This window comes from Lampetra fluviatilis, chromosome 23, assembly GCF_964198595.1.
Source record: "Lampetra fluviatilis chromosome 23, kcLamFluv1.1, whole genome shotgun sequence".
Classification (NCBI taxonomy): domain Eukaryota; kingdom Metazoa; phylum Chordata; class Hyperoartia; order Petromyzontiformes; family Petromyzontidae; genus Lampetra; species Lampetra fluviatilis.
In genome coordinates this window covers 13,202,834-13,223,339 of record NC_136297.1, presented here as the reverse complement: position 1 = coordinate 13,223,339, position 20,506 = coordinate 13,202,834, and the positions used below count along the sequence as shown (strand labels likewise).

The following is a 20,506-nucleotide window of genomic DNA, read 5'->3' as shown; positions in this document are numbered from 1 at the left end:
ATGCATTCATCGCTTGTTGATCGATCATTAATACTGACATTGTGAATTCTAGTCCTTACATTATAACCGTAGCCTTTGAAATACGTAACTCTTTTTCCCTGTATTTAAAAATATAAATATGTTATTCTGATCTTATCGAAATTTAAATAGCACCTTAATTAATGCGCTTTGCAGAGAATTAACAACGACACAACACATCACTGTAATAATCTTGATTTGAAGCTTTCGTGACTGCAGGAATCCAAACTATTTGGTTTCTTCGGTAAAGTCACGTGGGTAGAAAATAAATAAAATCACGACGTTTCGATCGCAACACAAGCGGCCGTCATCAGGTGGAACAGATGCAGCAGCAGGAGAACTGCTGGTCAGCAGAACTGATTTATTTGATTTTATACCCACGTGACTTTACCGAAATAACCAAAGAGTGTGGTATAGCACTGTGATGGAGGAGATGAGGGGGATAGAATAGATGAGAGGAAGCAATGGGGTCGAATCTGTGAAGCGTGAATTCGGTAAAAAATTTAATTGATGACAGTAAATGATGACAAATGGATTGAATAACAGCTGTCGTGAAGACTGTAGAGTCACAGCTGATGCGTCATTGCTCTCATGTCCACGTGTACGTCGTGGTGATGGTTTGAGCACTGCACTGGCGCGGTTTGTACAATCACCGCTGTCGCAAACTGATCTGCAACACTTTCCAAACTCGTGAGCGTGCACACAAAGTATTGACGTGAATGTTTTACATGCGGTACTGTATATGGACAACAGGCGCATTTGCACTGTTTGAGCGGGTTTTTGTGTGCAGTTTGTGTAATTTTTGTCTAATCTCAAATCAGTCAGAAGTCGACTGAAGCCACTGGGAGGAGGCACCGCTTTGGTCGCTCGCTGTGTAAATAAACTCGCAAGCCAGAAACTCGCTTTCTTTCTGCCTTTACCGACGAATCGTCTCAAGGAATGTAGAGCTTCAACCGGCGATAATTATTGATAACGAAGTTGCTGACATTGCTGCGGGGCTGAACTCCGAAACATCCGTAGAATCAATATTTGTGATGTGGTCAAATAAAAGGAGTAATAATAATGAACAACCGCTGGAGGAAGTGAGTGGAAGTTGTCTAGTAATTGACTCTTGCCGTACGATCGCGTCTGCATGACGGGAGAGGACTCGACTCCCTCCAGTGCCACTGGTTTCTGCTCAGGCTCCGGGACAAAAGTGGTTTATGTCATCGCAAACTTTAAAAGGTGTCCGTAACGTAGCTATGAAAGTCCATATCCTTTATTTAGGAACGTATTCTGCCCTTCATAATTTAAACATATACATTTTCTATCCACTGCTGGATAGATATTCACTTGATGCTGTGGTAGTTGCAATGTTCTACGAGGAGTGGAATTTACACCCTCGAGCTTGCAGGGCTGCGGTCATTGCTCCACGTCCACTGCGCTTCCTCTCAAGCTGTCGTTTGTCAGACATTTATTTATTTTAATCCCACAAATGTAAGCCATTTGGGTGTGTGTCTTTGCTAAACTTTGCATTCAGGGGCCCAAGGTTAGCCAAAGGAACGCTCATATTCTTTGCTTCTTTCGGTAAAGTCACGTAGTTAGAAATAAAATAAAACAAATTACGACGTTTCCATCACAACACAAGGGGTCGTCATCAGGAAAAGGAGTCAGCCTCTAAAGGCAAATTGTTCGAACAACCATAAACAGTTAAGGTTTTACCTGGTTAATAACATCCTTCCAATGATTGCTCAATTTGATCCATCTTCTCGGTTGAAGTTATGTCTCTGTTAATATATCTGGATGGCTTCATGAACAAACCTTTGGTAGTAGCCCGAAGGTTTGCAGAGTACCTTGGTCTCGGAAAACACAATATCATGCGAGCCCACCGCGTTATAACAATGGTCAACAACGGCAGAGGTATTGGTTCTGCCGTGTTTCAAATCTGCCTTGTGTTTGCGAACACAGTTTGAGACATGTCGTTTCGTTTTCCCAATGTAACTGCCACCGCAGGTACAACTCGGTTTGTAGACTACCAGGATATTGCATGTCAGGAATGACATCTTTCACAGATGGGATTAGACCACGGATTTTGTGTACTGTATTAAATCGGACCTGGATCTTGTGTTTTAAAAAAAATTTGGAAATATTTTTGGTAACACCTGCTATGTATGGTAACGTGATGGTTTTGATCGGCTTCTCAGGGGGTTGTTTCTCCATGGTTGGAGAAACAGCTTTGCGAATAATGCGGTCCGAGTACCCATTCATCTTGAGGGCCTGGTGTACGTGTTCCAGTTCACTGGCTAGGTGGTGTTGATCGGAAATGCAGTAGGCCCTATGGTGTAGTGTTTTGATGAGGGAATTCTTCTGTGCTGGATGGTGGTGGGAATCAGGTTTCAGATAGGAATCTGGCGTGGGTGGCTTTCCTATAGACAGAGTGTCCCAACGAGCCGTCAGGTCTCTTCTCAAACAAAACATCCATGAATGGTAGCTTACCATCCTTCTCCACTTCCATGGTGAATTCACCATCCTGCTCCACTTCCATGGTGAATTCACCATCCTTCTCCATTTCCATGGTGAATTCACCATCCTTCTCCATTTCCATGGTGAATTCACCATCCTTCTCCTCTTCCATGGTGAATTCACCATCCTTCTCCACTTCCATGGTGGGCCCAGATGTTGTGAGCATGAGATCCCAACTACTTGTTAAGGCTGGACGCAAGTAGATCCTGAAACAAAGTTGGCCAAATGTCCCAATGTAGGATCACAGAGCTTGGGCAATTGTTGGCGCCGGTTCTGGGTGCCTTTCAGCTTTGCCTGCGGCTTCCCCCTGTGACTCCGTGAGAAGAAAACTGTCCACGTTACAAACCCTTCAGCGTTTTTGAGATGCAAGTCACGCGAACGACGCAACAAACATACAAAAACACAGCTAACCACTAGGAGGGGTAATCTGAGATCATGGCACCAGACCGTGTACCCTAATTGTTACTTTGAAGGCTTTATTTTATATGAAACGTCTGTCAATGTCATCGTCAGACAGGTTCGTTTCAGCCTGGAAGTTGTGGGGTTGCGCAACGCTCCGTCGAGTCGAGACGCGTCTGGCCGCTGGAGGCACAGACAACCCCGTGTCTCTTCTCTTTGTCGCCTTGCAGGTGCAATTTCGCGCTGTGGCTGAAGGAGAAGACCCTCTTCTACGAACGGATCCAGCGAAGGCACGCGGACGCGATGTCGCTCGACGCCACCGTGGCGACGGCGGCGGCGACGACGGCGGCGGCGACGACGAGGGCCGGGACGAGGAGGGCGGCGGGGACGGCGAGGGCTGGCGGCTCCCTGCCCTGGGATCCCGACCTCAGGGAGGACGAGAAGCTGGCGGCGAAGGAGTGGCTGCTGGCGAAAAAAAAGTACAACATCAGCTTGGACAAGGATGACGATTACTTTCGCGAGAGGAACACGCTGGCGGACGTGAGTCTGGAAGGTTTCGCCTTGACGCGTGGCTTGGCGTGGACGTGGCCGGGGTTGGGGGGGCCCACGGGTCCCCCCCCGTGTCCTGGAGAACGCACGCTGGGTGGGGTCGCGATTATCTTCGCTCGTGAATGTCAGGCACAACTTAAACGTCGGCCAATATAAAAGTTACCATTCGGGATTGCGGTTCATGGGTTTTCCGTCCGTGCCTAGACGAGACACGTGCAGGAGGTGAGATTCAGGCGCATACTGGACTTTGCAGACAACACTATTTATTAGCTAACACAAGAGGTAACACTTAGCATAACGACTCAATGTGGTAGCCACCGTTCCTAACTTAGCTAACCTACGGGGGTACTACATCACTGCTGCATGAAGGCCTCCCCCACATGCTGTCGCCATCACTGTCCGCTCCTGCTCGATCACAGTGCATTCTCACTTTTGCACAAGGACTGATGGAATTTACTCAAAAATAAACCACTAATCCATTTTTTATTTTATTTTACCAGGTAAGGCCCACTGAACTACAGCTATTTTTCAAAAGCGACCTACTGGCAATCACAAATGATAGCTCAACGAAGTGGCTTATCGTGTGGAAATGTATAACAGTAGCCAAATATAGGGTGCTTCAAATTTTGTTAAAGACGTATATGGGACTATCGTTTTTAATGGAAAAAGAACGGATAATACACCGTAACATGATAACAAATGTATGTCAAAAGCTTCGAAAAGTCAAAGAGTCTCCACTTGTTCGCCATCATTGTCAACGCGTGCCTGGAATGTTCTCCAGGTGGTCTCCAGAGCCCGGAGGTACGTGTCTTGTGGTGTTGTTGCAAATTCTCGGAAGTGTTCACGTTGTTTTGAAGCCCTCTGTACGGTCTAGACAGCCAAGTACATCGCTGTCGACGGTGGACTTCCTGACAGGGAAATTAGCTCCTTTTCCATCCTCAGATTTGTAGCCTGGTAACAAAACATCGCGAATAGCAACGATGAAGATGGTTGCACAGCTGTAAACTACACTCAAACAAGTAGCCAACGTAATGAGTTGTGTTGGTGCTGACATCTACTGCTTGCTGTGTCGTGGTTATTGCGCTGCACTGCATACCCGGCAAGTCGAGTTTGAATCATGCTCACGGTCAACACCAGTGACAATTATATGAACCGGTCCTGGGCCTCTGCTAGGTCAACCCAGCCTCAAATGAGTACCCGGTGCAGTGTGTAAAACATCGCCACGAGAGAGATGAAAGCGGCCGGGCGTGGGGCTTACCCCATCGTGTGCCCTGCCGGCCTCCATAGGTGTCTCTTATAGCACTTGCCCCAACGGCTTGTGAAGGCTTCACGGGGAACCTTGTCGTTGTACATACACACACACGAATAGTCACACGTTCTTTTGAGCTGGTGGTCTGGATAAGGCCGAGAGCTTTTATATACGAACATGTGTAGAATACTTAGAAGTTGAGCAGACATTCCCCTGAAGCATCTATAAAGTGTGCATTCTTTTCCTGCGCGTTTGTCACTGATTTCTGCTGAGTTAGTCGACAAGCGGCACGCACGCACGTACGGATGTCCCTCGAGCTGAATCACACCCAGGCTAATCGTCAGCACTTATGTCCACGTATCACTGATGTTCACCTTTCCATGACACAACAACATGTGAGCTACACGCAAGGAAGGTTTCTGTGAAGGTTAAGAAGAGCCGCACATTATTAATAGTAAACGTGATTTACAACGCGCGCACGTGTTGCGTATTGGACGCGATGTACCATCGACAACTCGGAGCCAGCTATCAATGTCGCTCGTACGCCGCCCTGCACAGGTGTGAGCCTCAGCCCTTGCGCGCCTTGAGCTGCTTCTTGAAGGTGGACAGCGCTCGGATGCTGTACACGGCGCGGTTCAGAGTGATACCGATGTAGTGTTGATGCACCGTAACACATGCAGGTTATGCACGAATTATTCGACTTTCATTGATCTCGCTCAACGTGTTAAATATTTACACATTCTACACTTTCTACATGGGGAATTGTGGCCTCTGTAGACTTTTTAAATTCAACGTCACCTCGATCCTGTGCTCGGCTAAACTAATGGTCGAGTAAAAACATCTTTCTACATTTTATTATTTTCATTTAGAAAAATGTGAAACTTTTAATGCACCCAAGTTCAGCAGTCTTTGAAGACGAAGTGTGAGATTGTGATTGAGGGGAGTCCGGGCTCTTATCGTTTATGGCGCCTATATTTGTGTAAATTCCTTCCCTGGACGGGTTTAGCCACCTCCTGTGCACGACGATGGCACGGTTATTCACCGCTCGGTTACTTCATTTCTCGTTTTCGAATGCAATCTACAGGAGTGTAACCGGGAGCAACACACATACAGCGATGCTGTGGATTTAATTGCAACATTATCTCTAGGATTGGCCGCAGAGCTTCAGAAAAACTCAACACATATGTCAATAACACCGTGTGGCCTTAAAATAAATAACGTATATAATAGGTGACATTTCAGGTAATGGCCCACTCCTCGTCATAGCACAAACACTTATAGGCCAGAGAGACAGAACGGATAATAAGAGTTGGAGACGACACAAAACACCAAGGGACCTGATGAGAATTATATTTAAAAAAACAATTCAGATGACCAGTTTTTAAATTGTCACGTGAAGAGTTAAACTTATAGTAGATTTGGGTAACAGACAAACCTTTTCATAATCAAAAAGTATTACAAGTAAATAAACTTATATCTAAAGTAAAATTATAAAATGTTTCCGGCACTTTGACGCAATCTGCACAACAGTGAATTGCTGTGCTACACTTGCATCTTTACCATTGTAAAGCACGATGTCAATATTGTATGTATATTTTGGAGGCCACTTGGTAAGGCCCCTAAGCCCCTGCGTTAATATGGCCCCGTGCTAGGCTTCAATGCAACAGAGGATTTCAGCTTTTGAAGCCAGAGAGAGAGAAAGCAATGCTTCGGATTATCCCGTCCTCAAGAGTCACGGGGACTTTGCTATTTGTGCTCGGTGTTCTGACTCGGCGTAACCTCACCGCGTCGTGTCCAATCCTCCTCCCTTGTGCTCAGAACTGCTCCGCGAGTCTGCGCAGGGTGGTGGGCAGGAAGCCACTCCTGCAAGGTGTGTTTGACTTCAACATACCGGTCCTGCTGCGCAAGGGACACTTCAGCCCAGAGGAGTTTGATCGCCTTTCAAAGTACCGCACTCCGTACGGCTGGAAGGGAATGAACATGAGTGGTACGTTAGTTGTTCGTTCATTCTATTCAATTAATTTATGTTCTTTCATGATGATAGTGAAAATATTTTACAGCCCTTTGTACATCTGGCAGGGTAAATTGATCCTTCCAGGTGGCAGGGCGGCGACGACGCAGTGGTAACACTCGTGCCTCTCACAGCAAGAAGGGCCTGGTGTCAATTCCCCACTCGGGTGCTTTTCCATGTGGAGTTTGAATGTTCTCCCCTTGTTCCGCACGGGTTTCCTCTGGGTTCTCCAGCCATGCAATAAGTATAACCCGTAAAAACAAAGTTTTTCACTATAAATCCTTTATATGCGTGGCAGCGAACTTAATATAAAGGATTTAAATATATATTCGCCTGTGGAGGACGCAGGGATCGATCCCGCGACCTTTGGCATGGGAAGCGAGGGCGCTACCAACTGCGCTACTCCGCCACGGCCTGTGGAGGGGTTACGCTCTGGGCTCTTACACTCTGACGTTCAGCCAAAGCCATGAATAAGTTATATTTGATTATATGTAAAATACATTTTTTTTGCCTAAAAAGTGTAAAATTTTGGGAATTTTTTATCACGAACAATAATTGTCTGGCACAACGAGTCTGTGTGGAAAATGTCAGCTCGATTGGATCACGGGAAGTGGGTTAAAAAACGACCGAAAGATTTGCACGGTCCTAAGCAAGCAAGCAAGCACGCGAACTTAATATAAAGGATTTAAAAATACAGGTAGGAACAACAGTTCCACACTGCCCACCAGGGATGATTTGTCTGTCGTGCATAGCCCCTCCCAAACATGTACACTCCCGCATTGGTTGAAGTGCGTCACGTGACCGCGAGCTTTCTGTCGTGCACGAATGCACTGTCCAACCAAGTTCCTACCTGCCCACTCCGAAGGAACGTGTTTCGCTTCGCACCTGCCCGTGTGCTGGTATAATCACTCCATCTCCGAGGTAGACATCCTCGGATGAGTTCTGTTCCGTGGCTGCCACTCCATTATTATTCTCGGGAATCTGTCATAATTCCTCGTAGCCGTGTTGCGTCCTGCCCACTCACATTTCTTAACAATATGAATGATGCCATTAACCTGCGTGCGCTCTGTAATCCATGTAACTCTGTCTCTCAACTTCATTCCAAGCCTGCATCTCTCCGTGCTTCTGTGCGCACTTTCAAATTTTTGTTCCATTTCGTTTTGATAACGACCACGATTCTGAACCAGATGTCATAACTACACTTCTGCACGTGACAATACATGGTAATTATGAGCTTGGTAGGTGTGTCATTGAAGCGAGCTAATCTTGTATAAAAGTGAAGGCTTCTGGTTTTAGTATTTTTTCTTTTGCTTTCGGGTTAAATGTGCAGATGTTGAAGACGCCGTGGACGTGCTGAGCCACCCGGAGTGCCGCGAGATGTTTCCCCACCGCCTGCCGGATGGCGGCGGCGGAGGACGCGACGCCGAGAAGTGCGTCCGCTGCGCCGTTGTCGGGAACGGAGGGATCCTCAATGGGTCCATGATGGGAGAGGAAATCGATTCCCACGACTACGTGTTCAGGCAAGGCCCCCTGCAGATCCATTGAATTGCCCGAGGTTTAACCTCGAATCGCCATGCTTTCAGTTCTACATCGAACACATTTCGAGCCCATTTTTGTCGTCAGTGAGCGGTGGCACGAGTGTGGTTAGCGCACTGCATTAAGACTATGGACCCAGTCACATGAGTTCGATTCCTGGCCACGGCGAACATTGCTTCGTGGCTAGTGATATCTGAACCGGTTCAGGGCATACCGCGCCCCCCCCTGTCGCCTTCTCGCACTGAGCAGCGTGGCGACGTATCGTCCGGGTGGCTCCGTGGCAGAGCGAGCGGCTCGCAATGGGGGAGAGGTGGCGAGTTCAAAATGCTGATTGGGGTTGACTCAGGCCATCATCCCTCCGGGTGGATCAGATCCGTACCAATTTGTGGGAAAGTCAACAGAGGTTGTCTTGTCAAGTTACCCCCCCCCCACGCCACCCATTATATGAATGTCAACTTGCACGACTGGCTTAGCATGGCTGTAAGCAGGAGATGAGCACCAATGCCTCAATGCTTATTTGGGGCGGGAGTCAAACTCTGACTCTTGTCTCTGTCACAAGAAATGGTTTTCAGCAATATTTCAGTGGCTTGCAAGATGAGGAGCGGTTGCTCTCCACGCTGCACCTGCCTCGTACTTTCCTGGAAGTCAGATTCATTGGATCGCTTGGGCAGGCGTCCTTCAACGTCAAGGCTGCGAATAAGGGAGGGGGGGGGCGCGTAAATGCCAAGTCCGGAGGTGAAATATTTGAAAACCTGTACAACTGATTTTCGACTGGCGTGTCAGCACATTTCTGACCGTGTTAGTGACACAAGTATGCAATCTGAAGTTCAAGTACACATTCAAGGTGGTGAGCGGCACATTAGTGTTTTCGCCCGCAACGTTTTTAACGAAGTCACCAGAGTTCGAATAATGGCCGAGGCTAGCATCATGTGCAGGTGGTATCTGAACCAGGCCTGTGGTGTCGAGGAGTCAACGGAGTGAACTGAGAAGGGAGAGATCGGGAGGTGTGAGTCCGCGGAGGATATTACAGAGACGGAGAGTGCGATCTTGAAGTTGATCCGGATTGGATTGGGTGCCGACGGATGGATTGGAGCAGCGGGTGGGGTGGTGGCGTTGTTCATGGGCGTGGGTGAGAAGTCTCGTAGCGGCGTTTTGGACAACGTGGAGTTTGAGGGATCCGTCGCGGCCGTAGAGGGGACAGCGTCGCAGTCGGGGAGCCGTGCCGAGCGGGCACCTGCGAGGCTCGCAGCGGCAGCTGGGGTCAGGGAATGTTGGACACGGGGGACATTGCGCAGATGGAGGTCAGAGTTGCTGCAGAGCTGAAGTAAAAGTAAATAAATAACGCGCTCCTCTGCCTGTGCTCTAGCGGGCGGCGTTCACTAGAACATGGCAACAACGTTCTATCACAGCCTCTAGAACACGATCCAGGTCTTCAGTGCGGCACCAGAAACGACACGAACTTTGCATCGCAACTGCTCGCAATGGCGAAGAGCAACCTGATGACTGTACGGAGTCTTCGGAGCGAGCCGTTCCCTCTCCCTCCCCAAGGAATTGAGTGGGGGGGGGTCAGGTGGTTCAGGTGTAATTTGTTAAACCAGGTGAAGAACTCGTGAGAGCAGAGTCGCCTCGTGTGCATCTGGGTCACCGACATCACAAAAGCAATGACGTCAAATAAAGAACTGTACACCAGTGAAGCAAATATGAAGTGGGTCAAAAGCAACGAGATATAAAAAAAACGTGCACGAACCGTGAATCGATATTAAATTAATTTCCTGTAACGAAATTTGCCTTGGACAAATTTTATGTAAAAAAAGTTTTGCTGGCTGGCTGGAGGAAGGTAGGGTGGGAGGGACAGCCACATCCAAATGACGTGCAGCCTGCTCGTTCTCATGAATACGGAAACACTTTACAGCCCTTGGTAACTTGACATCGGATTTGTTGACCATATTTCACCATGCGAGTCGGTGTGCGCGAGGTTGGTGAAGCGGGGCGTGCAGTACCAGTTCAGGTCACACTCACAGCTGACTCCCTTTGAGTTGCCCAACTCGCAACAGCCCGGCTCGTCACAAGTTGAGAGGAGCAGGGGAAGCTACCCGGGACGTCTTGTGAGGCTGCCTTGTGTCCTATCGGTGGAGTGCATTCCAACCAAGAAGAGTTGTTGTTTTAACGATACTTAAACTCGCCTAATGTAACTCAAGACATATATATAAACATTTCTAAATAACAATATTGGTAGATAGAATGCATACACCTAAGTAGGTTGCAAGATATAAGTAATGATTCCACAAATGCCTGCCATCATGTGACCTTTTGTGATCTTTTGGCCACCAGGGTAAACGGGGCGATCACGGCGGGCTTCGAGCGAGATGTTGGCAATCGGACATCCTTCTACTTTTTTTCAACCAATACCATGAAGAATTCCATGAGAGCATACAGAAAATTTGGGTTCATGCACCCTCCCTGGTCTAAGGTGAGATCCACCACAACCACTCTGACCTTCTGGTGAGCTGGCTCAGCGAACACAATCAGAAGGTGACAATTTCAGAATCCTAGTTTTTGGGTTGACTCGGCCCATAATTCCTCTGAGGTCGATAAAACTTATACTATTTTGTGAGGAAGTCAAGAGTGTTTGTTCTATTGATAGATTTTCCCCCGTCATAGGAATGAGGAATTTCCACCACTGGCTCCAGGCTGTGAACAGGAGATGAGCACCGCCTCAATGCTTATTTGAGCAGTAAGAGACCACTTTCATCATCATCATCGCTAAACTGCAGATGACGGTGTTCATTAAAAGCCCTGACCTTTTGTGATGTTTTCTAAAATGTGGTAAATGGTGCGGTAACAACCGGCTTTGACTGTGAAGTTAGCAACAGGAATGTTTAAACTTCTGGTCATGAGCCTTGTTCGTACGGACGACATGTCACTCACAATCATAAACATCACCACGTCACCCCAATACTCCAATCCCACCACTGGCTCCCAATCCAATCCAAAATCAAATAAAAAATCACACTCAACGTCCCCTAGATCCTCCACTGACTCACCTCTGCATACCTCTCATCTTATTTTCCTCTTGTCCGTACACTCTCCGTTCCAAACCAAGGCTTCTATTGAAGCCCCCAGTTAACCCTCACTTGCTGCAGGGAATACACTTGTTAACGTTGATTTATGTTTGTGCAATTTATTTTATTTTGAATGCGATGACAGCGCCGTCGTTTTGCACCAATTGATATTGACTTCATTGCTGTTTTTTATTGTATTTGTTTTGTTTTTGTCTTGTTGGTGACCCAGGTGACTCTTGCAAATTAAAGTCTATCCTGGTCTCTTGAGTTCTCACCGGGTTGCACGAAATGAACTTGAGACTTGGTTTTGACCTTTTCAAAGGTCTTTACTACGTGCATGATCTAAAGGTTATTTCACTGTCAAAGATGACACCCAGGTATTTTGGATTGGGCTAAAGTTTACTTATTGGCCACAGAAAGTGACGTTTGTTTGGCTATTTAGAGATATGTATGTGTTTGTTGAGGTGGTGCGCTGCGACTGGCACCGTTGGTCTGTGGGAATGGGGGGTACCGTTTCCTTTAGGGGTGAAGAGACTCCCCCATCGCCTTGGAATCAGCGGTGAGAGGATGGTGCTGATAGTAGCGCCGTTCGTGATTGTTCACACGGTGATTACGGACGAGCTCAGCGACCCATCACCCTTGAATTCAATCCTCTGTGCCTGGCACAAGAGCGGGTAGCGACCACCGATGAAAGCCAGATTCAACGTGAGCACTACGTTTGTCACCCGTGAGGGTGACGCGAAACGTCGGACGTTGTGTGGCACAACCGGAAGAGCGCAGCGGAGAGCTTTAACGCGCAACTGCGAAAAACGAAGCGTTCCCTTCTACTTTGCGTTTCAGGAAACTCGATACGTATTCGTTCCTTGCGGCCACCAGGACTACTACATGGTGACCGCTGCCTCCCGACGTGCCGTGGTCAATAAAGGGCCGGACAAAAAGGACAAGTACGTGCTTGCGCGTTCGCAAATACTCGCATCAGTCCAGTGTTTGTCCATCATTTGATGGCGTTCTAAAAGTGTCAATTAAACAAGTTGTTTTTCAGACCCTGGAATTATTTTGGAAATGAAGATGTCGACAGGAAATTCAAAATGCTGCATCCGGATTTCTTGCGATACCTGAAAAATAAGTATGTGTTTATTTATTTTGCGATTGCAGTCACAGTAAAACATAGCACATAGGATCATTGGCCGAAACGTCACAGATGTTATTTATACACATACGTATTTTTTTCAGGCTGTTTTGTTTACAAATATTTGTTGTTGTTGTTTATTGTCTGCGTACACCACCGCCAACTCGGCAGCAGCACCGCCAAATAATTTGTTGAATCAAAATCGTTGTTTCTTAAGTATCTTTATTTAAGTTAGAAGAACTCCTCTTCTCCGTAGCAATGTGGGGGGGGGGGGATTTTAGTGGATCCTATTATCTGTGGGGCTATCCGTGAAACAGTTGTGGTGCACAGCGGGGTTGTGGATAACCGAACAATCTGACAATCACCCAGATCATCTGAAAATCTGACAATCACCCAGATCATCTGACAATCTGACAATCTGACGATCTGATGATCTGGGTGATTTGCTGCGTGGCTTCTCTCATACATAAACAACGCGGCGGGTTAACGGGCCCTGTTCTTCAGTGGCTGGGAAAATTCGCAGGTGATGGTGGATGATGGCATGGCAGGTGATGGTGGATGATGGCAGGTGATCGTGGATGATGGCAGGTGATTGTGGATGATGGCAGGTGATGGTGGATGATGGCAGGTGATGGTGGATGACGGCAGGTGATGGTGGATGATGGCAGGTGATGGTGGATGACGGCAGGTGATGGTGGATGATGACAGGTGATGGTGGATGATGGCAGGTGATGGTGGATGATGGCAGGTGATGGTGGATGATGGCATGGCAGGTGATGGTGAATGACGGCAGGTGATGGTGGATGATGGCATGACAGGTGATGGTGGATGATGACAGGTGATGGTGGATGATGACAGGTGATGGTGGATGACGACATGACAGGTGATGGTGGATGACGACATGGCAGGTGATGGTGGATGATGGCAGGTGATGGTGGATGATGGCAGGTGATGGTGGATGATGGCAGGTGATGGTGGATGATGGCAGGTGATGGTGGATGACGGCATGACAGGTGATGGTGGATGATGGCAGGTGATGGTGGATGACGACATGGCAGGTGATGGTGGATGACGGCATGACGAGAGCCCAAGGAGAACTGGGAGCCAGTCATGGACCCCGCCGCTGCTGCCCATAATAAGAATTGCGGATAGCTGTAACAATACATTTTTTGACACAGTGTACCTTGTAAAAGGCAATTTTAAACACATTCATGTTAGTTTAATACGTAGGCTGTCGCGACCAATATCATCCATTATCATCCATTCATGTTATTAAATAATATGTACATTTTGCATATTGACTGAATGTCTTATAACATTGGATCAAATATTGACTTAAAGCTTTTGTGACTGCAGGAATTGATACTCTTTGGGTCTCTCGGTAAAGTCCCGTACATTGTATTATTACAAAACCTAAAGTGTTTTTTGGAATCTTTTGAGCACAAACTATGCCATGTTTGCATTTTTTTTCCCTTTCAGTTTTTTGCCTTCGACACGTCTTCAAACGAAGTTTAAAGACCTCTATAGGCCAAGCACAGGCGCCATAGCCCTGCTCACAGCTCTGCACACCTGTGACCAGGTAATGTGCCTCTTGTCCCTGACACCTCGCATGCAGACAAATGATCACTGACTGCAGAATCACATTTCCTCTGCGGGCTGCTCCAGGCCCGTATATCGTGAATGAGCACCAAGCACTGAAAATATAATAGAATTGGATGTGGCCCAATTAGTCGATTAAGTTGTTTAATTAGCTGAAAGTTGGAAGCAATTTCTTATTTGTGTAAACAATGTGTCCCTTTAAATACGGGGACAGCCAGAAATATTGCCAACCTGCTGTCAGGAAACTCCCGTGTCACTCCGCGCTCGGAGTGACATGGCTCACCTGGCAGTGATGTCACCAAGCCCCGCCCACCACCTCCAATCCGGCGGCACACTTGGGAACAGAGGCCACACTTTTTCCCTAACTATTTTTGTATCCATGATGGGCCGAGTAATACAGCCGATAATCGGTAATTGAGTGGTTAAACAATCACCTCTAGAATATAATAATGCCGCAACTACCCACGAAAACTTTGCTGAGGCTCAAGATTATTTTCAGAAAGCCTCTGCTAAATTGGAATATTTTGACAATCCCGGAGACAAGCCAAGCATACGAGGGGGAGACACTCAGCAATGTCATATCTTGGCCACCTCGCCCTCACACCGACAACACCTGACATTCCTTGTGGGTTACCCGTCGTAAGGACTAGCCTTGCTTAGCTTCCGAGATCCGATGAAGTAGGGTGCATTTAATGTCGTGTGTTCCTAGTTAAAGGTATATCACATTGTATTCTTATTGCAGATGCATCCTGTAAGGATTTGCTAATAGGATATGGAGATGGATAAACAGAATATTAGTAACAAATAAATAAGCAAACACGTCGCCTCCTCCCCATACTTGTCTCTCCACATTAAACGTGAAAATAGAACATTTTACACAACCAATCAGCCACGCAGCATTTTCAAAGTATCTTTTCCAGTAGCATTGGTTTAATGCACAAACTTTGGATCAGCTTTGACATGCAGTGTCTCATCAGCAAGAGTCAGGCTCGCTTGAAGCAATGCTGTTGAACAGCCAGGTATTTACAGGCAAGGGCCATCTCTGTTAGATACGGGTCCTACTTCGACACGAGACTATACAATAGACGATTGATTTGTGTTACATTAGTTTGGATGTCCCATTTCATTTCATTTTTTTCATCCCGATGGGCAGGTTTCCGCCTATGGGTTCATAACCAGCACCTACAAGCACTTCCCCGACCATTACTATGACCAAAAGCAGAAGCTCGTTTTCTATGCCAACCATGACCTCAACTTTGAGAGGATGCTTTGGAAGATGCTCCGGAAATCACAAGTCATGACCCTTTTTCAAGGAAAACCTCCAAAGAAATTATAGTAGATTTTTTAAATTCTAGATATGAAGCTTTCGTGACTGCAAGGATTCATACTCTTTGTTTTTTTTCGGTAAAGTCACGTAGGTAAAAAAATAAATAAAATGTTTTTGGTTTTCATTTATTTTATTTTTTACCTATATTTTTTAAGACGTAGTTTTATGGTGTAATGGCTATATCGAATTCATATTTTTATTGTCGCAGTCCAATAAATATTGTGGCAAAACGATCACGATATTGGAGTGAACTTCCTGTTTTCATTTCGCTGGGCCTTCGTGCTAGGCCTGTGCGTGTTTGGTATGAAATGTACTTTGGGTTATTCAATTGCTGGTTACACAACACACCACCTCATCAGATCGCGTGGTCGGTTTATACTCAGGTGACAGGGAAAGGGCGATCGTTTTATTCACATAGATGATACGGACTTCAGAGTAGATGATGCGACAAATGTCAATAGGATTATAGAATGATTGAGTGTTGTGATTATTTTACATGTACCATCAGCTTTGCCGAAGGTTGTTTTGCAATTGTGACTAATCGTGGTTGCCTCTTGCGGTCTCGCCTCGTTAAACAAAAACTCTTCGCAACTGGAATCTCTCACACACACAGCCAGACCACATTTCCACAGACACTCGTCCCGTGCACAGACAGGCCTGCTGTTCAGGCACGTGTTGTGGCAAGCACATATTCAGAATTGAATGCCCAGTAGCCTCTGTGCAAATGCATGTTTGCACATTTTTAAGATCTTACGATGGTGCAAAATAATACGACAGGTGAAGTTTTAATTCGCTTGCGTGGCACCTTGACGCAGCTTCGGAGGCGACGCAAATCGTTGCCCCGCGGGTTGTACGAGGCGCCGTCTCTGTCGCCAGGTCCCTGTTGTGCATTTCTCTATCTCAAATATAGATTCAGTTCGTTTCTACTCGTGAACATATACATGTTTCACAGATATACAGTGCAGTTCTGTGTTCCAAAAAAATCCGAGTGTAATGCTTTCAGTTTGATTGACCAATTTGCTGACAAATTGTTGGCACATATTTAATATACATATTAAAACAATTTTCGCATTAATCTAGATTCCTTAACACGATTGTGTTTGTTTTCGCTTCAGCAGTCACATTTTATCAATAAAGTCACGTAGAAGGGAAGTAATACAATAATAAAAATAAAACATAATAAAATAATTCTCACGACGTTTCGGCTACAACGCAAGCAGCCGTCTTCAGGTGAAGAATGAGACACTACCAAGCTAGGAGCTTGTATATAAGCTGGGTTGGAGGTGGAAGAGCGCCTTAACAAAAAGAATGTGCATATGAAGAGGAATTTAGCATATTCATGGGAAATGCGTAGGAGGTGTTTGAGTTCACTGGAAATGTGTTCATGGTCGGAGATGCATTGGGCTCTATGATATAGAGTCTTGATGAGGGAATTTTTCTGGGATGGATGGTGGTGGGAATCCGGTTTTAGGTAAGCATCCGTATGGGTGGCTTTCCTGTAGACAGAGTGGCTCATTGAACCATCAGGTCTCCTTTTGATTCGGACATCCAAAAAGGGTAGCTTGCCATCTTTTTCGACTTCCATGGTGAATCTGATGGCTGGGTGTATGGAATTGATGTGGTCGAGAAATTGGTCTAGAGCAGGCCGGCCATGTGGCCAGATGACAAAAGTGTCGTCTACGTACCTCTTCCATAAGGTCGGGCGTAGAGTGGCTGTCTGGATGGCGTCCGTCTCAAATTTCTCCATGAAGACGTTGGCTACAACCGGAGATAGGGGGGAGCCCATTGGGGTGCCCTCAGTCTGCTTGTAGAAAGTTTCATTCCAGGTGAAGTATGTATTGGTTAAGCAGTGTCTCACCAGGGGGGGTACCCCAGCATTCAGTCCTTGATGAACCAAGTCTTCAATGATTGCGATGGTGTCAGGTACAGGAACCTTGGTGAATAAGGAAACCACATCAAAACTGACAAGCAGGTCGTCTGGGGACAGGGCAATCCCCTTGATTGTCGATACCAGGTCAGTAGAGTTTAGTACCGCAGAGGTGGTTTTTCCAGTGAAAGGCCGTAGGATTTCAGACAAAAAACGAGCCAATTTATAGGTGGGGGAGTTGATAGTAGAGACAATGGGACGAAGAGGTGTATCTTCTTTATGTATTTTTTTTTTGTCTGAAATCCTACGGCCTTTCACTGGAAAAACCACCTCTGCGGTACTAAACTCTACTGACCTGGTATCGACAATCAAGGGGATTGCCCTGTCCCCAGACGACCTGCTTGTCAGTTTTGATGTGGTTTCCTTATTCACCAAGGTTCCTGTACCTGACACCATCGCAATCATTGAAGACTTGGTTCATCAGGGACTGAATGCTGGGGTACCCCCCCTGGTGAGACACTGCTTAACCAATACATACTTCACCTGGAATGAAACTTTCTACAAGCAAATTGAAGGCACCCCAATGGGCTCCCCCCTATCTCCGGTTGTAGCCAACATCTTCATGGAGAAATTTGAGACGAACGCCATCCAGACTGCCACTCTACGCCCGACCTTATGGAAGAGGTACGTAGACGACACTTTTGTCATCTGGCCACATGGCCGGCCTGCTCTAGACCAATTTCTTGACCACATCAATTCCATACACCCAGCCATCAGATTCACCATGGAAGTCGAAAAAGATGGCAAGCTACCCTTTTTGGATGTCCTAATCAAAAGGAGACCTGATGGTTCAATGAGCCACTCTGTCTACAGGAAATCCACCCATACGGACGCTTATCTAAAACCGGATTCCCACCACCATCCATCCCAGAAGAATTCCCTCATCAAGACTCTATATCATAGAGCCCAATGCATATCCGACCATGAACACATTTCCAGTGAACTCAAACACATACGCCAAGCTCTTAAGGCTAATGGTTACTCCGACTACACAATCCGCAAAGCCATCTCTCCAACCATCAAGAAGGATCCTGTTGAGGAGCCTTTCAAGACCATCACCTTACCTTACATTGCTGGGGTCACAAAAAAGATCTCCAAAATCCTGATTAAACACAAGATCCAGGTCCGATTCAACACAGTACATAAAATCCGTGATCTGGTACCGTCTGTAAAAGATGTGGTTCCAGACATACAGCACCCTGGTGTCTACAAACTAAGTTGCCTCTGTGGTAGCAGTTACATTGGACAAACCAAACGACATGTCTCGGACCGCATCCGTGAACATAAAGCTGACCTGAAACACGGTAGGACAAACACCTCAGCCGTGGCAGATCACTGCTACAACTCAGTGGGCTCACATGACATTGACTTCTCCAAGACAGAGGTTCTCTGCAAGCCACCTGGCTATCATGAGAGATTCGTTCATGAGGCGATCCACATATACAAACACAGAGACAATTTTAATCGAGAAGATGGATTCTGGCTTAGCAATCATTGGAAGGACGTAATAAACCATTTTGATACACATTAGGGTAGGTAGAATAATACATAGTGTTATGTTGAAATGTGGTTTATTGCAATACAGTATATAATTTAATGTTGGGTTTATCTATGGCAGTATATAGTACGGTATATGCTCGGTTGATGTAAGAGAATAAAGTTTAGATGGAAGCATATTATATAACTTTTACGACGTAGTATTGTAATGTATTACTTGCTGTTAGTAACTCAGCTTATTGTAGAGTATAGTAAGTATACTGATGGTGCTATGCAGTTTATATTTTAGTCTTTGTATGTAGTTTATACCTTAGTTTTCTACGGTGTTGTTTAGTTACTGCAGCTACATATCATTGGCATTCCTTTCCTTTGTTAATGCTAATCCCTGCACCCCCCCTTGGTGCTCTTGATCCTGCATAGTGCGTGGGGATGGTATGACTTTGAAGCCCCCCCGCCCCCTGCGCATTTCCCATGTATATGCTAAACTCATCTTGATATGCACATTCTTTTTGTTAAGGCGCTCTTCTACCACCCCCAACCCAGCTTATATGTAAGTTCCTAGCTTGAAGTGTCTCATTCTTCACCTGAGGACGGCTGTTTGCGTTGTGGCCGAAACGTCGTGAGAATTGTTTCATTTTATTATGTTTTATTTTTATTATTTTATTACTTCCCTTCTACGTGACTTTACCGAAAAAACCAAGAAGATTCTTTATGTATCTTTGGCAAGCCGTATAATCTTGGTGGCCTGGCTGCAGAAGGTTTCAACGAGAACTGTTTGGTCTGATCAAATAATGCGGTTGAATCAGAAATGATTTTGTTGGTTTTAGTGACGAGGCTGTTGGTGGGGTCTCTTTTTATTTTTGTATAGCTGCCATCGTTGAGTAGTTCTTGAATTTTCTTGTTGTATTCTATTTTGTCCATGATGACAGTGGCATTGCCTTTGTCGGCTGAGAGGATGACAATGTCATCCCTCTTTTTTAATTGAGCTAATTCAAAACGCTCATCTTTGCTGATGTTGCTTGCTGGCATCTTAGCGTTTTTGAGGGTTGCAGAGATTTCAGATCTTGCTACGTCTGCAGCGATGTGACTCAAGCCCTTGAGAGCTACATCTACTCGAGCAATTATATCATTAACTGGTATGTGTCTAGGTGTGACTGAAAGTGCTGCTGATCCTGCATAATGCATGGGCATAATATGACTTTGAAACCCCCCCACCCACCTCCTACGCATTTCCCATGAATATGCTAAATTCCTCTTCATATGCACATTATTTTTGTTAAGGCGCTCTTCCACCTCCAACCCAGCTTATACATAAGCTTCTAGCTTGGTAGTGTCTCATTCTTCACCTGAAGACGGCTGCTTGCGTTGTAGCCGAAACGTCGTGAGAATTATTTTATTATGTTTTATTTTTATTATTTTATTACTTCCTTTCTACGTGACTTTACCAAAAGAACCAAAAAGATGAATCCCTGCAGTCACGAAAGCTTTAAATCGAAATTTTATCAATAATTCATGACAACAGAGGAAGTAAAAACCTGCTTGAATGTTGTCATAGCAAATCTCTGACTACGTATTTTGACCTAGGAGAGAATAAGAGCAGATTTTTATCCTAATTGCCTTCTGATGTTCTCCATGGCCAGCAATTAAAACTTATGTTCCTGGCTGGGCAGACCAGCAGTGTATCATTGCACCACTCAATGC

At 45.9% G+C, this 20,506-nt stretch overlaps 1 protein-coding gene across 1 annotated transcript; it reads left to right on the top strand.

Annotated features, from left to right (window-relative positions):
• Positions 1-341: 341 nt before the first annotated feature.
• On the top strand, positions 342-15,390 carry LOC144940877 (alpha-N-acetylgalactosaminide alpha-2,6-sialyltransferase 2-like). Its single transcript, XM_078867371.1, has 9 exons — positions 342-364; positions 3,150-3,459; positions 6,536-6,704; positions 8,059-8,248; positions 10,596-10,734; positions 12,167-12,270; positions 12,369-12,452; positions 13,935-14,034; positions 15,208-15,390. Exons 1-9 carry the CDS (start codon positions 342-344, stop codon positions 15,388-15,390), a joined length of 1,302 nt encoding a protein of 433 aa, XP_078723497.1.
• Positions 15,391-20,506: the final 5,116 nt, after the last annotated feature.

Excerpts from the sequence above, each read along its gene's own strand:
- LOC144940877 (XM_078867371.1), top strand. The coding sequence starts at position 342 with ATGCAGCAGCAGGAGAACTGCTG. Across the intron at positions 8,249-10,595 it reads TCCCACGACTACGTGTTCAG|GGTAAACGGGGCGATCACGG; the intron begins GCAAGGCCCCCT and ends TTTGGCCACCAG. Across the intron at positions 10,735-12,166 it reads TGCACCCTCCCTGGTCTAAG|GAAACTCGATACGTATTCGT; the intron begins GTGAGATCCACC and ends TTTGCGTTTCAG.